The sequence below is a fragment of the Orycteropus afer genome, unplaced genomic scaffold, assembly GCF_000298275.1.
Source record: "Orycteropus afer afer isolate SDZICR_OR568_19922 unplaced genomic scaffold, OryAfe1.0 scaffold00130, whole genome shotgun sequence".
Classification (NCBI taxonomy): Eukaryota; Metazoa; Chordata; class Mammalia; order Tubulidentata; family Orycteropodidae; genus Orycteropus; species Orycteropus afer.
The window spans coordinates 435298-448725 of NW_006921717.1; the positions used below are offsets into that span (position 1 = coordinate 435298).

The window sequence follows — 13428 nt, forward strand, 5'->3', positions numbered from 1 at the left end:
CCGGGTCGTGACGGCTGAAGCAGACGTCGGGTGGCACCCAAGACGACGCAGGTGGCAGGGACGAGAGGCAGGAGGGAAGCTGGCAGCAGGCACGCGGGTGCAGCTCTGGCCATCGGCCACTCTGCCCACAGCCCAGGGAGGCAGCTGCTCCCGTGCTGGACTTATTGTTGGGGACCTGAGGTGGAGGCTACAGGGGCCCAGGGCCCATCACGGATGTGGGGACTGGACAGAGGCCGGAGACTGGACCTCGTCTCGGCTCTGCCATCACCTGTCAGTACTCCCACTGCAAGCACCCTCCCAACTGGGCCTTGGCCCTGAAAAGCCCTCCCAGGTGGTGACTGAGGTGTCCCGTAGGCACAGGAGCCACACTCAGAGGCCGCCAGCACTGCTGTGTCTGGAGCCAGGACAGAGTGGGCCTTGGGTGCACGGCAGAACTCAGGCCGCTGAGCCCCAAGGGCAAGCTGAGGGGGACCAAAAGCCCGCATGGTGCCAAACTCCCCGGGAAGCGGTCGGCTGCACCTGGTGCACTCTGACAGTACAAACCTCCCGACAGGAAGAAAGGGACCTGAGGCACAGCGGGTAAGCAGTGGGTCAGCAGTTCAAACCCACCAGAGGGAGAGACCTGGTGATCCGCTCCTGGGAAGACTACGGACCAGCAAACTGTATGGGGCAGTTCCACTGTTACACAAGGCCGTCCTGAGTCAGAATCGACTCTGAGGCACAAAACTCCCAGACAAGGAGACTGGGCCCCGAAAGGCCACAGGCCACCCCAGCCCAGGCCTGGGTGCAGGGAGCTGCCTCGCACCCAAGCCAGCCAGGGCACCCGAGAACCGCCCACCGGATGGCTCCCTGCACCTGGCTCTTCTTGTTGTCTGTACAGTTGGGGTCCTGGCCGGCCTCCCGGCTCCTCACCCCACCCTGTAGTTTCCACCCCATAGTGGCTCCTTCTCAGCGCAGAAGCCACCAGGGTCCTGTCACAAGCGTGAGCACATCACAGCCTTCTGCGGCCGCACCGTTCAAGGAGACACCCACATCTGGGCCCCAACCAGGCTGCAAGGCCTCCTCTGCCGGCCCCCCACTGCTGCTCACACCCCGAGCCCCCAGCCCAGTCCTGAGCCCTGTTCCTGAGGCCACTCTCTTCAAGGCCTCCAACCCTGGCCCAAGGACACTGTCTCCCACCTTGTCACTGCAGGGCCTTCACTTCCCTAGACATCCCCCACCACCAACCCAGGGCAGCCTCAGGGAAGCACACCCTGCCCTGAGCTTATGGGAGACACCTGTCTGTCCCCGACACCCACCAGGCTTTTGCCAGGCACAGGTTGGAGTGTCTGGGTAAGTGTCATCTGAAATGACATTGTCATTGAAATGGCTCCCCCCAAAATATGCCACCCTAATCTTCCCCCTCTCCACCTGTGAACTTGACCTTGTATGGAAAGAAGGGTTTTCTCTGAAGTTAACAAGGTCATGGGGAGGGTCATAATCCCTCTGAGTGGTACCTTATCCAAGGGCAGAAGAGACCCAAAGACGAATGGGGTACAATGGTTTGTACACAGGGTTACAAAGCAAGGAAGGCCAAGAGACCCCCAGTGAGCAGAAGGTAGAAAAGGAGGAAGGGTCATGCCCCAGAGGCTCCCGAGAACAGCACTGCCGATACCCTGGTTCCGGACTTCTGGCCTCCAGAAGGGAGACAGAAACGTTCTGTCCTTCAAAGTCACCCACCTGGTAGTATTGTTTCAACTGCCCCAGGAGAGAAGGAACCCTGGTGGCACAATGGTTAAGCACTCAGCTGCAAACCAGAAGGCCCGTGGTTCAAACCCACCAGCCGTTCCATGGAAAGATGAAGCAGTCTGCTTCTGAAGAGGTGGTGGCCTTGTGGGACAGTCCTACTCTGTCCTCTAGGATCGCTCTGAATCGCAGCCCCAGGACACCGTGACGGAAGTTGGCCGTGGAGCGTGGCACACACAGGGATCAAAGGCTATGTCTCCCATCAGCCCCAAGCCTCTGTCTCCAAACATCTGGCTGTAAACCCGAGCCCCTTCCTGAACACCCATGTGGGGACCCAACCAGCTCCCCTTGTGACGCTGGGCAAAGCCCTGAACCCCTCTGTGCCTCAGTTTCCCCACTGGCCCCAGCCCATAGGACTGAGGAGCTATGGACTGAATGGGTTACTGCAGCTAAAATACAACACCCAGTAAACCCCCGGGAACATCACCATTATTACTCCACCACTTGTCTGTCAGTGTGTCAACCTACGGGGGCTGCACGTTGCTGTGAGGCTGGAGGCAATGCCACTAGGATTCAATACCAGCAGGGTCACCCATGGAGGACAGGTTTCAGTAGAGCTTCCAGACTAAGACAGATTAGGAAGAAAGAAGAAAGAAGGAGCCACCAACTTCTGAAAAAAATTGGCCAGTGAAAATCTTGTGAATAGCAGTGAAACATTGTCTGATATATTACTAGAAAACTATATAAACAGCCCTGAAACACTGATATGGTACTGGAAGATAAAGCCCTCAGGCCAGAAGGCACTCAAAATACAACTGAGGAAGAGCAGCTGCCTCCTCAAAGTGGAGTCAGTGTTAATGACATGGGTGGAATAAAGCTTTCAGGACCTGCATCTGCTGAAGGGCCGTGACTCAAAATGGGAAGAAACAGCTGCAAATATCCACTAATAATCACAACATGGAATGTACAAAGTATGAATTTAGGAAAACTGGAAGCTGTCAAAAATGAAAGGAACACATAAAGACTGACATCCTAGGCATTAGTGAGCTGAAATGGACTGGCCTTGGCCATTTTGAATCAGACAGCCATATGATCTACTATGCCGAGAAGAGCAAATGGAAGAGGAATGGTATGCCATTCATCATCACAAAGAATGTTTCAGGATCTATCCTGAAGTACAGTGCTGTCAGTGATAGGATAATAGCCATACACCTACAAGGAAGACCAGTCAATACTACTATTTCTCAAATTTACACACCAACCACTAAAGCCAAAGATGAAGAAATTGAAGATTTTTACCAACTTCTGCAGTCTGAAATTGACCAAACATCCAGTCAAGATGCATTGATTATTACTGGTGACTGGAATGTGAAAGTTGGAAACAAGAAACATTAGCAGTTGGAAAATATGGCCGTGGTGATAGAAATGACACCAGATATCATATGACAGAATTTTGCAAGACCAATGACTTATTAATTGCACACCTGTGGAAAAGGCAATGGAGAAGCCCAGTATCTTCAGCCAAAACCAAGCCAGGAGCTGACTGTGGAACAGACCATCAACTGCTCACATTCAAGTGCAAGTTGAAGCTGAAGACAATTAAAACAAGTCCATGAGAGCCGAAATACAACCTTGATTATATCCCACTTGAATTTAGAGACCATCTGAAGAATAGATTTATGCAATGAAAACCAATGACTGAAAACCAGATGAACTGCAGGATGACATCAGAACATAACACATGAAGAAAGCAAACAGTCATTAAAAAGTCAGGAAAAGAAGAAAAGACCAAAATGGATGTCAGAAGAGACAGAAACTTGCTCTTGAAAGAAGAGTAGCTAAAGCAAATGGGAAAAAAATGACAAGATGAAAGAGCCAAACAGAAGATTTCAAAGAGCAGCTTGAGAAGGCAAAGTCAATTATTATAACGAAATGTGCAAAGACCTGGAGTTAGACAACAAAAAGGGGAGAACACACTCAGCATTTCTCAAGATGAAAGAACTTAAGAAAAAAAATCAAGCCTTGAGTTGCACTACTGAGGGATTCTATGGGCAAAATATTGAGCAATCCAGGTAACATCAAAAGAAGATGGAAGAAATATACAGTCACTGAACCAAAAAGACTTGGTTGATGGTCATCCATTTCAGGGAGTGACATATGATCAAGAACTAATGGTACTGAAGGAAGAAGTCAAAGCTGCACTGAAGGAACTGGCAAAGAACAAGGCTCCAGAAATTGACAGAATATCCACCGAGATGCTTCAACAAACGGATGCCCTGCTGGAGGCACTCGCTTGTCTATGCCAAGAAATCTGGAAGACTGCTACCTGGCCAACTGACTGGAAGAGATCTCTATTTGTACTCATTCCAAAGAAAGGTGATCCAACAGAATGTGGAAATTATCAAACAATATCATTAATAACACATACAAAAACAGATTAAAAAATCCCATACAAAGAAAAATACAAAATGCTACTTCAAGAAACTGTAAGAGCTCTACATAAATAGAAGAACATACCATGCTCATGGACAGGAAGATTAAGCACTGTGAAAATGTCACTACTACTCAAAGCAGTCTATACTTTCAATGCAATTCTGATCCAGATTCCACCAGCATTCTTTAAAGATATGGAAAAACCAATCACTAATGTTATATGGAAAGGAAGAGACATCACATAACCAGAGCACTACTGACGAAGAAAAAAGTAGGGCTTACCCTCCCCAATCTCAACACCTACCACACACAAACACCAACTCCAGACGGATCAAACACTTAAATGTGAAACCTGAAACTATAAAATTCATCAAAGAAAAAATAGGGGCAAACTTAGGGGCCCTAATTTATGGCATAAATAGACTATCAAGCATAACCCAAAATGCACAAACAGCAGAAGATAAACTAGATGATTAAGACTTTCTAAAACTTAAATTTTTATGCGCTTCCAAAGATTTCTCCAAAAGAAAAGAGAACCTACAGATTGGGAAAAAAAAAATTTGGCAATGATGTATCAGAAAAGGGACTTATCTCTAAAATTTATAGAAAACTCCAACACCTCAACATCAAAAAGACAAACAATCCAATTTGAAAACAGGCAGAAGACATGGAAAGACACTTGACCAAAGAAGATATTCGGGCAACCAACAAACACATGAAGAAATGTTCACAATCATTAACCAAAACACACTGCCATCAAGTCAGATCCGACTCATAGTGACCCCTCCTTGGGACTCCAACGCGGTATGACTACAGAAGTAGAAGAGCAGCTGGTGGGTTTGAACCGCCAGCCTTCTGGTTAGCAGTCAAATGCCTTAGGTACTAGGCCACCAGAGCTCCCCATTAGCCATTAGAGAGATGCAAATCAAAGCAACCATGAGCTATCATCTCAACCTAGCACTAACAGCAAAGTTCATTAAGACAGAAAATACCAAATGCTGGCAAAGACTGGGACTCTCATACACTGCTGGTGGGACTGTAAAATGGTACAACCACTGTGGAAAGCAGTACAGTGATTCCTTAAAACGTTGGAAACAGAAATACCACTTGACCCAGCCAACCCATTAGTAGGCATATATCCTAAAGAATTGAGAGCCAGGACACAAACAGATGTATGCACACCCACATTAACCGCAGCACTATTCACAGTACCAAAGAGATGGAAACAACCTAATTGCCTATCAACAGAGGAATGGATAAACCAACTGTGGTGCAGACACACAATGAAATACTATGCAACCCTAAAGAATAATCCAGAATCCACAAAACACCTAATAATGTAGATGAACTTGGAGGACATTATGCTGAGTGAAATAAGTCAAAAACAGAATGACAAATAGTGTATTAGTTCACGATTGTAAAAAGTCAAGGAAAGGTTTATATACGGAAGGAAACTGTCAGTTACCAGGGATGGGAGGGAAAAGGAAGGAAAACTGCTAGATAGGTAAGAGACAAGTAGTGATTTGGGTGAAGGGAAAGGCAGTATACCAAGCGAGTGACCGACACGACGACACTAAAGAAAAGGAAGACACACAGAGGCGCACAACAGATACAAACAACAGAGACAAAGCCTTTTTTACATACACAACACTGCCTTATCAGTAATAACAAACATTCATCTATGTACAGACACGTAAGTAGTCAGGTTGAATGATCAGGTATGTCTAAGCAAAAGCAAACATTCCCATGACCATATATAAGGCAGAAGCTCTGGTGGCACAGTGCCTAAGGCACCTGACTGCTAATCGAAGGCTGGAGGTTCAAACCCACCAGCCACTCCTGGGAGGAAGGTTGGGCAATCTACGTCTGTACTCGGAAACCCAAGGAGGGATTGCTGAGTTGGACCTGACTCAACAGCAGTGAGGTTGATTTGTTTTTTTGATATATAAGGTCAGTAGACGATATTTCTACATACAAGTATTTATGTGCTGTAAAAATGCCCATATAAATAGAACTAACAGGGGACAAAGTATGATAACTTTTTAGCCACAGCCAACCACCTTGAGGGAGGGAGTTGTTCGGCCCATAGGCTCGGGCCCATGGTCACAGGGACATCAAGCTCAATTGGCATAACATACTACACAAAACACTGTCCTACCTATTTTGGTGAGTAGCGACTGGGGAAACAGAAATACCACTTGACCCAGCTTGGAAGCAACCATCTAGATGCAACAATGGGTCTCTCCTCGTCCGGAGCAAAATTAGAATGAAGAAAACCAAAGACACATGGAAACAATTTGTCCAAGGGACCAGTGGGCCATGTGAACCTCAGCCTATATGGCCATGAGACCAGCAGAACCAGATGGTGCCCGGCTCCCACTGCCAACCACTCAGAGAGAGACCAGTGCAGGAGATCCCAGAGAGAGTGGGAGAACAATGTGGAACAAAACTCAAAATAATAAAAAAGACCAGGCTTACTGGTCTGATAGAGACTGGTGAAACCCCTGAGACTATGGCCCCTAGTGACCCTTCAGACCTAGAAGTGAACTTATTCTGTGGCTTCCAGCCAAACAACAGACAGGCTTATAAAGTGAACATTTATACCACGTAGATCCACTCCTTAGAGCGATCAATCATGGGAGATTAGAGGGGCAGCATTTGCACAGGGAGATGGCTCAGGGGGCAGGAATGCACAGGAAAGGGGGACACAGGGAAAAGGTAACCACAGGGAGGAAGTGGGAAGAGAGCCGTTACATTGTGGGGAGTGCAGTCAATGTCGGGACAAAATGTGTACGAACTGCTGTGTGGAAAAGGAATTTGCTCTGTGAACTTTCACCCAAACCACAATAAAAAATATATAACAACATAGTTTGTCCAAAAAAAAAGTAGAAGAGAATACTTCTACTTCTGAAAAATGGAGCAGCTGTACGCTTTCCCACACCTCCCATGTGCAACTGAAAACTGAATATCATCCAGGCAGTCCCTGGGTTACAAATGTACACAACCGGAACTTACGGAAAAAAAAAAAAAAAAAAAACCTCTGTGAAGCCTAGTGCCTTCAAACTTCTAGGAACATACAATAGTTCATAGTAACAGACGCTACTTTGTGACATGCATCAAACATTATCACTATCACTGCATGACCCTAAAGATGTGTTAGCACATCTAGAAACATTTAAGGATTTTACACATAGAAAGGCGCACTATATGCAAAGACACACATTTGACTGACCTTAGATACGAACCACACCTAACTATCCTGACTGACACACAAATTCGTCTTACAGACTGACTTAGCAATGCCTGGCTGCGGTCAGAAAGGAAAAAGAAGTGGCTAAGGAGGTGGGTGACTGAAGTGTATCAGACGAGAAAAAGCGCAGCACACCATCGTGACGAAGACCCTGATCACTCACAAGGCCCGACAGGGTCACCTTGTGTCCCTCAGTCTGGATGTGCCGTCAGCACACGCTGTCACGCTGTCAAAGACAGAGCTGAGGTGAACGCACCTATTACGTATCCCACGCAAGGAAAATCCTGCTGCAGATAATTCAAAAATGGTTGCAGCAGCATATTGACAGGGAACTTCCAGAGACGCCAGCTGCATTCAGAAGAGGATGTGGAAGGAGAGCTATCATTGCTGATGTCAGATGGAGCTTGGCCGAAGCAAAGAATACCAGAAAGATGTTTACCTGTGTTTTACTGACTATGCAAAGGCATTCGACTGTGTGGATCAAATTATGGATAACATTGCGAACAATAGGAATTCCAAAACATTTAATTGTGCTCATGAGGAACCTGTACATAGACCAAGAAACTGTTGTTCGAACAGAGCAAGGGGATACTGCATGGTTTAAAATCAGGAAGGGAGTGTGTCAGGGTTGTATCCTTTCACCACAGTAATTCAATCTGTATGCTGAGCAAATAATACAAGAAGCTGGACTATATGAAGAAGAACGTGGCATCAAGATTGGAGGAAGACTCGTTAACAAGCTGCAATATGCAGATGACATAACCCTACTAGCTGAAAGTGAAAATGACTTGAAGCACTTACTGATGAAGAGTAAAGATTATAGTCTGCAGTATGGATTACATCTCAGCATAAGGAAAACAAAAATCCTCACAACTGGACCAATATGCAACATCACAACAAATGGAGAAAAGATTGAAGTGGTCAGGGATTTCACTTTCCTTGGATCGACAATTAACACCCATGGAACCGGCAGTCAAGAAATCAGACATCACACTGCACTGGACTAATGTGCTGCAAAAGACCTCCTTAAGTGTTAAGAAGCAAAGAACATTTTGAAGACTAAGGTGCCCCTGCCCCAAGCCATGGTATGTTCAATCTCCTCACATGCATGTGAGAGCTGGGCAATGAATAAAGACGAGTTGGTGCCTCTGAGCTGTGGGACCGACGAAGAACACTGAAAACACAAACCTGTCCTGGAAGAGGTGCAGCCCAACGCTCCGTGGTCCCTGGAAGCAAGGATGGCCAGACTTCGTCTCCTGTGCTTTGGCCGGGTTGTCAGAAGGGACCAGTCTCTGGAGAAGGACGTCGTGTTTGGTAAGGCAGAGGGTCAGGGGAAAGGGGAAGGCTCAATGAGATGGACTGACACAGTGGCTGCAATGACGGTCTCAGGCAGAGCAAGGGTTGTGAGGCCGGCACGGGACGGGGTAGTGATCCACTCTGCTGCACGCAGTCACTGTGAGTCAGAGCCAACCACCTAACCACAACAGCAGCATTATTATTAGGAAAAGGATTTCGGGTACTGCAGTGGTTAAAGCATGCAGCTGCTAATCAAAAGGTCGGCCACTGGAACCCACCAGCTGCTCTGAGGGATAAAGATGAGGCAGTTGCTTCCATAAAGACTTGCAGCCTTAGATCTCTGCGGTGCAGTTCCACTCTGTCCTCTAGAGGCGCTATGAGTTGGACTCAACTTGACTCCAGTGGGTGTGGTTTGGGCTTTGCTTCTGTGAAGACTCTGACAGCCTTGGAGACCCTGTGGGAGTTCCACTCTGTCCTCTAGGGGCGCTGTGTGATCCCACTCCACAACAGTGAGTGGATAGTTATTAATAGATGTCCCTTGGTGGTACAAATAGTTAAGTGCTCAACTACTAACCAAAAGGTTGGCAGTTTGAACAAATCCAGAGGCACGTGAGAAAACAGGCCATGTGATCTGCTTCCAAAAGGTCACAGCCTTCAAAACCTCATTAGTAATTCTACTCTGCACACGTGGAGTCGCCAGGAGCCCAGGTAGAAGAGCTGATGCTTCCGAGTTGTGGTGCTGGCGAACAACGCTGAAAGCACCAGGGACCGCCAGAAGAATGAATGCATCCGTCCTGGAGGAAGTGCAGCCGGAATGCTCCTGGGAAGCGAGAATGGCCAGACTTCGTCTCATCTACTTTGGTCGTGTTGTCAGAAGGGGCCATTCCCTGGAGAAGGATGTCATGCTTGGTAGGGTGGAGGGTCGGCAAAAGAAGGGAAGGCCCTCAACGAGATGGACGGACACAGTGGCTGCAATGACGGGCTTGGAAATAGCCAGGCTGATGGGTCTGGCACAGGACCGGGCAGTGTTTCGTTGTGTTGCACACGGGGTCGCTGTGAGTCGGAGCCGACTCAGGGGCACCTAACCACAGCATTACAGGTGTACCTTGGAGATAGTGTAGGTTCAGCTGCAGACCACCTTCATAAAGTGACTATTGCAATAAAGCAAGTCACACACATGTTAATCCCTAAGGCGCTTGACTGCTCACCAGAAGGCTGGCGGTTCAAAGCCACCAGCCACTCCTTGGAAGGAAGGTTGGGCAATCTACATCCATAGTGACACCACCTTGGAAACCCAAGGAGGGGTCGCTATGAGTAAGGTCAGAATCGAGGGCACATAACAATAACAACAACAGTGCATATGAAAGGAGCCCTGGTAGCATATGCCCAAGGCATCTGACTGCTAACTAGAAGCCTGCTGGGTCAAACCCACCAGCCACTCCGGAGAAGGAAGATTGAGCAATCTACTTCCATGAAGATTTACTGCTTTGGAAACCCAGGGAGGGGTCGCTATGAGTCTGACCGACTGGGTGGCAGAGTTTGGTTTCTGGATTGTTAGCACATAGGAAGGCGGCCTTGCACGGTCATGTGATCCACTATGTTCCTCCTGTAGCAGGCGACCCCCTTCTTCCAGTGTTTTCATAACCAGCAAAAGGACGACATTCTGACCCAGGCACAAGACGGCCTTCTGCACACTCGATCGTGGCCCGCCAGGGGTGGCAGAGGCAGAAGAAACCGTCCACGGCGTCCTGGAGAGCGTCTAACCCTGAGCACAGGCTTCCACTCAGAGCCCAGCCAGGCGTCAGGCTGGGGACTGAATCAGCCATTCTCAGTGCCCACTGTGCCCCTTGTCTGCCCAGCCACGCTGGCTGAGCCTCCCAAGACTGGAACACAGGGCATCCTGTCCTTGTTCTCACGCCTTCGCCAGAGGCCCCGCACCGGACAGAGAGCACCCCCCAGCCTCTCTCGCTGGCTGACACCAGCTCAGGCTCCCACTCTATCAACAATGTGGGTGTCATCTGCCCACCCACCTGCACACTCGCTCGGCCACGGCTGGGACCTACAACAGCCACCGTGTTCCCACCCAGGACAGCCATCCGCCAACATGTCTGGCTGGCCCCCTCTTTTAGGGTGTTCTCTGGGCCATCTCACAACACCCTCCCTGGGCAAAATTTTATTTTTTTAATTTTAGAAACTAAACTCGTGGCCATCAAGTTGGTTCTGACTCATGGCCACTCGTGTGTCAGAGACTCACTCCACAGGGTAGTCTTGGTGGAATCTCCAGGAAGTATGTCACCAGGTCTTCCACAGTGCTTTCGGCTGGGTTCGAACCTCCAACCTTACAGTTAATGTTGTTGTTGTTGTTGTTATGTGCCGTCGAGTCAGACCCGACTCATAGCGACCCCTCCTTGGGTTTCCAAGGCAGTATCACTACAGAAGTAGATTGCCCCATCTTCTTTCCGAGGAGTGGCTGGTGGGTTTGAACCGCAGTCAGGTGCCTTAGGCACTATGCTACCAGAGCTCACGTGCAAAGTGCACCACTCAGACCCTGGGCAGCACTACTGCCTCTGCCCGCCTTTTCTGACGCTGAGCACAGTGAAGCCACCTGCTAAGGTCACACACCAGCACTCTCACCAGACCCTGGGGTCCTGGCCCTGCCACCACAAGGCCTGGACCCAGAAATGACCAGAGAAGGTTCCCAGGGAAGCCTGTGGGATAGGCAGACGGGGCATGTACCCCTTATCGCACAGATGGGCACTGCCCACAGACCGGTTATGGGGACCCTAGTTCCAACCCAGTCCCCTCTCAGACAGCTGAGTAAAATGTGCGATCCAGAGAGGAGAAGTGGCCCGGCCCGCATGCCCAGGGAGTCTGCGCAGAGGCTGCACCTGAACCCAGGGCTGTGACCTTGGTACACACCTGAGGTCCAGGGACCCGTGGCCTCCACCCTGCCGGGACTGGGCCATCTCCGTAAACAGGAAGGACAGGCAGGAGCCCCAGAGAAAACCGCTGGACGCTGCAAAGGCAGCGAGAGCAGGCGGCTGTCTCCTGCCCCAGGGCCCGCGGAGGCTCCCGGGACCGGGAATGATGAGGCCCAAAGGACGGCCAGTCACTCTCAGCGGGGTTCGAATCCCGCCCCGGCCACTCACAGGCTGCTGGACCTCCGGGAGCTGCCTCCCCTCTGAGCGCCCCGGGTTCCGCCCCGAGGAAATGGGTCAGCCAAAGTGCCGCCTGCGGGGGTCGCCAGACACCCCGGGAGCAGCGCGTGACCCGGGCCGCCCGGAGCAGCCGCGACCCCTCCCGGCTCGGAGGGCGGCACCCGACGCGCCAACTCAGCTGGATCCCTCGCCCCCAGCGGCGGCCCTCCGGACCCAGGGGCGGCCCGGCCGCTTCGACTCCAGCCTCGGAGGGTCCCGGCAGCGATTCGGGGTGACTGGACCGCGGAGTCCCGGAGCGACCCTCGCTCCGGGCCGCCCTCGTCGCCGGCCAGGGCAGCTCACCTGTGGTCTGGGCGCTGCGGCAAGTGTCCACCGCGGCCGCCGCCACCGCCGCCACCGGGCAGTCGCGGCCCCTGCCTCCCCTGGCCCGGCCCAGGAGGGGTTCTGACTCGGCTCGGGACTCCGCCATCCGGTCGCCGATACCCGTCCACACAGCGGAGCACGCCTAACTCCACTGCGCAGGCGCGGCGCCCCCTCCCGCCTTGGAGTTCGGGCGGGCGGCCCCACAGTTCTATGACGTAAGGAGGGCCCCTTCGTAGCCAGCCAATGAGGGCGGAGGTCTCGTGCCGCGGGCGGAGTTTCTTAGGGCCCCGCCCCTCGAGGTGGAGCTCTGTTTCATTGCACTGCGCAGGGGCCAGACTTAGGGGCTTTAGGGGCACGGGGATTGCATTAGAAGGAAGTTCTTGGAAATGCAACTTTCTCCCCGACCTGCTGAGTCAGAAACTCGGGGTGTGAGTTAGCAATGCGTGCTTTCACAAGCCTTCCGGGAGCTGCTGCAGCTCGGAGAGTTTGAGAACCTTTGGACTAGAGTATTGCGGCGAAAATGGTGAAGAGCTGGACCAGTAACTGAAAGGTTGGTGTTTCGAACACACCCAGAGGTGCCTGGAAAGTGAGGGCTCGCGTTTTGCTTCCAGAAGGTCACAGCCTTGGAAACCCTGTGGAGTGCCGTTCCACTGTGCACACATGGAGTCGCCATGAGTGGGAATCGGCGCTGTGACAACAACCAACATTGGATACGTGGGGGTGACAGCAAAGGGTCTCCCCCCATAGTGGAACTAGAGGTCACCCTTTGATACGGAAAGGTTGTTGTTATTTGCCGTCGAGTCGGCCCCGACTCATAGCGACCCCTCCTTGGGTTTCCAAGGCAGTATCACTACGGAAGTAGGATTGCCCAACCAAGGAGTGACTGTTAAATGTTGAGAATTTCAAATGCTGATTTGAGCTGGCAAAGAATATGGACCCAGGGTTCTTAGCATGTCCTTCACATCACAACTTGTGAAAAATTATTTAGTGTACCTTGATGTATCAAGATGATGTTGACTGACCAGGGATGTGTGATTCACAAGTTTTAAGGTGTTTTTTTTTTTTTTAAATTAACTTTTATTGTGATTTGGGTGAAAGTTTGCAGAGTAAATTCATTTTCCACACAGCAGTTCATACACATTTTGTTTCATGACATTGACTGCAATTCCTCACAATGTAACAGCTATCTTTCCACTTCTTTCC

General features: G+C 50.2%; 1 protein-coding gene across 1 annotated transcript in view; it reads right to left on the minus strand.

Moving 5' to 3' along the window:
• TPCN2 (two pore segment channel 2) overlaps positions 1-12331 on the minus strand; it is a 33252-nt gene extending 20921 nt beyond the window's left edge. Inside the window, exons 1-2 of the mRNA XM_042781506.1 lie at positions 11854-12331; positions 11624-11720 (exon numbers count right to left, since the gene is read on the minus strand). Coding sequence (XP_042637440.1) covers positions 11624-11720; positions 11854-12331 — 575 coding nt within the window. The remainder of the gene's footprint in view (positions 1-11623; positions 11721-11853) is intronic.
• Between the last annotated feature and the right edge of the window lie 1097 nt (positions 12332-13428).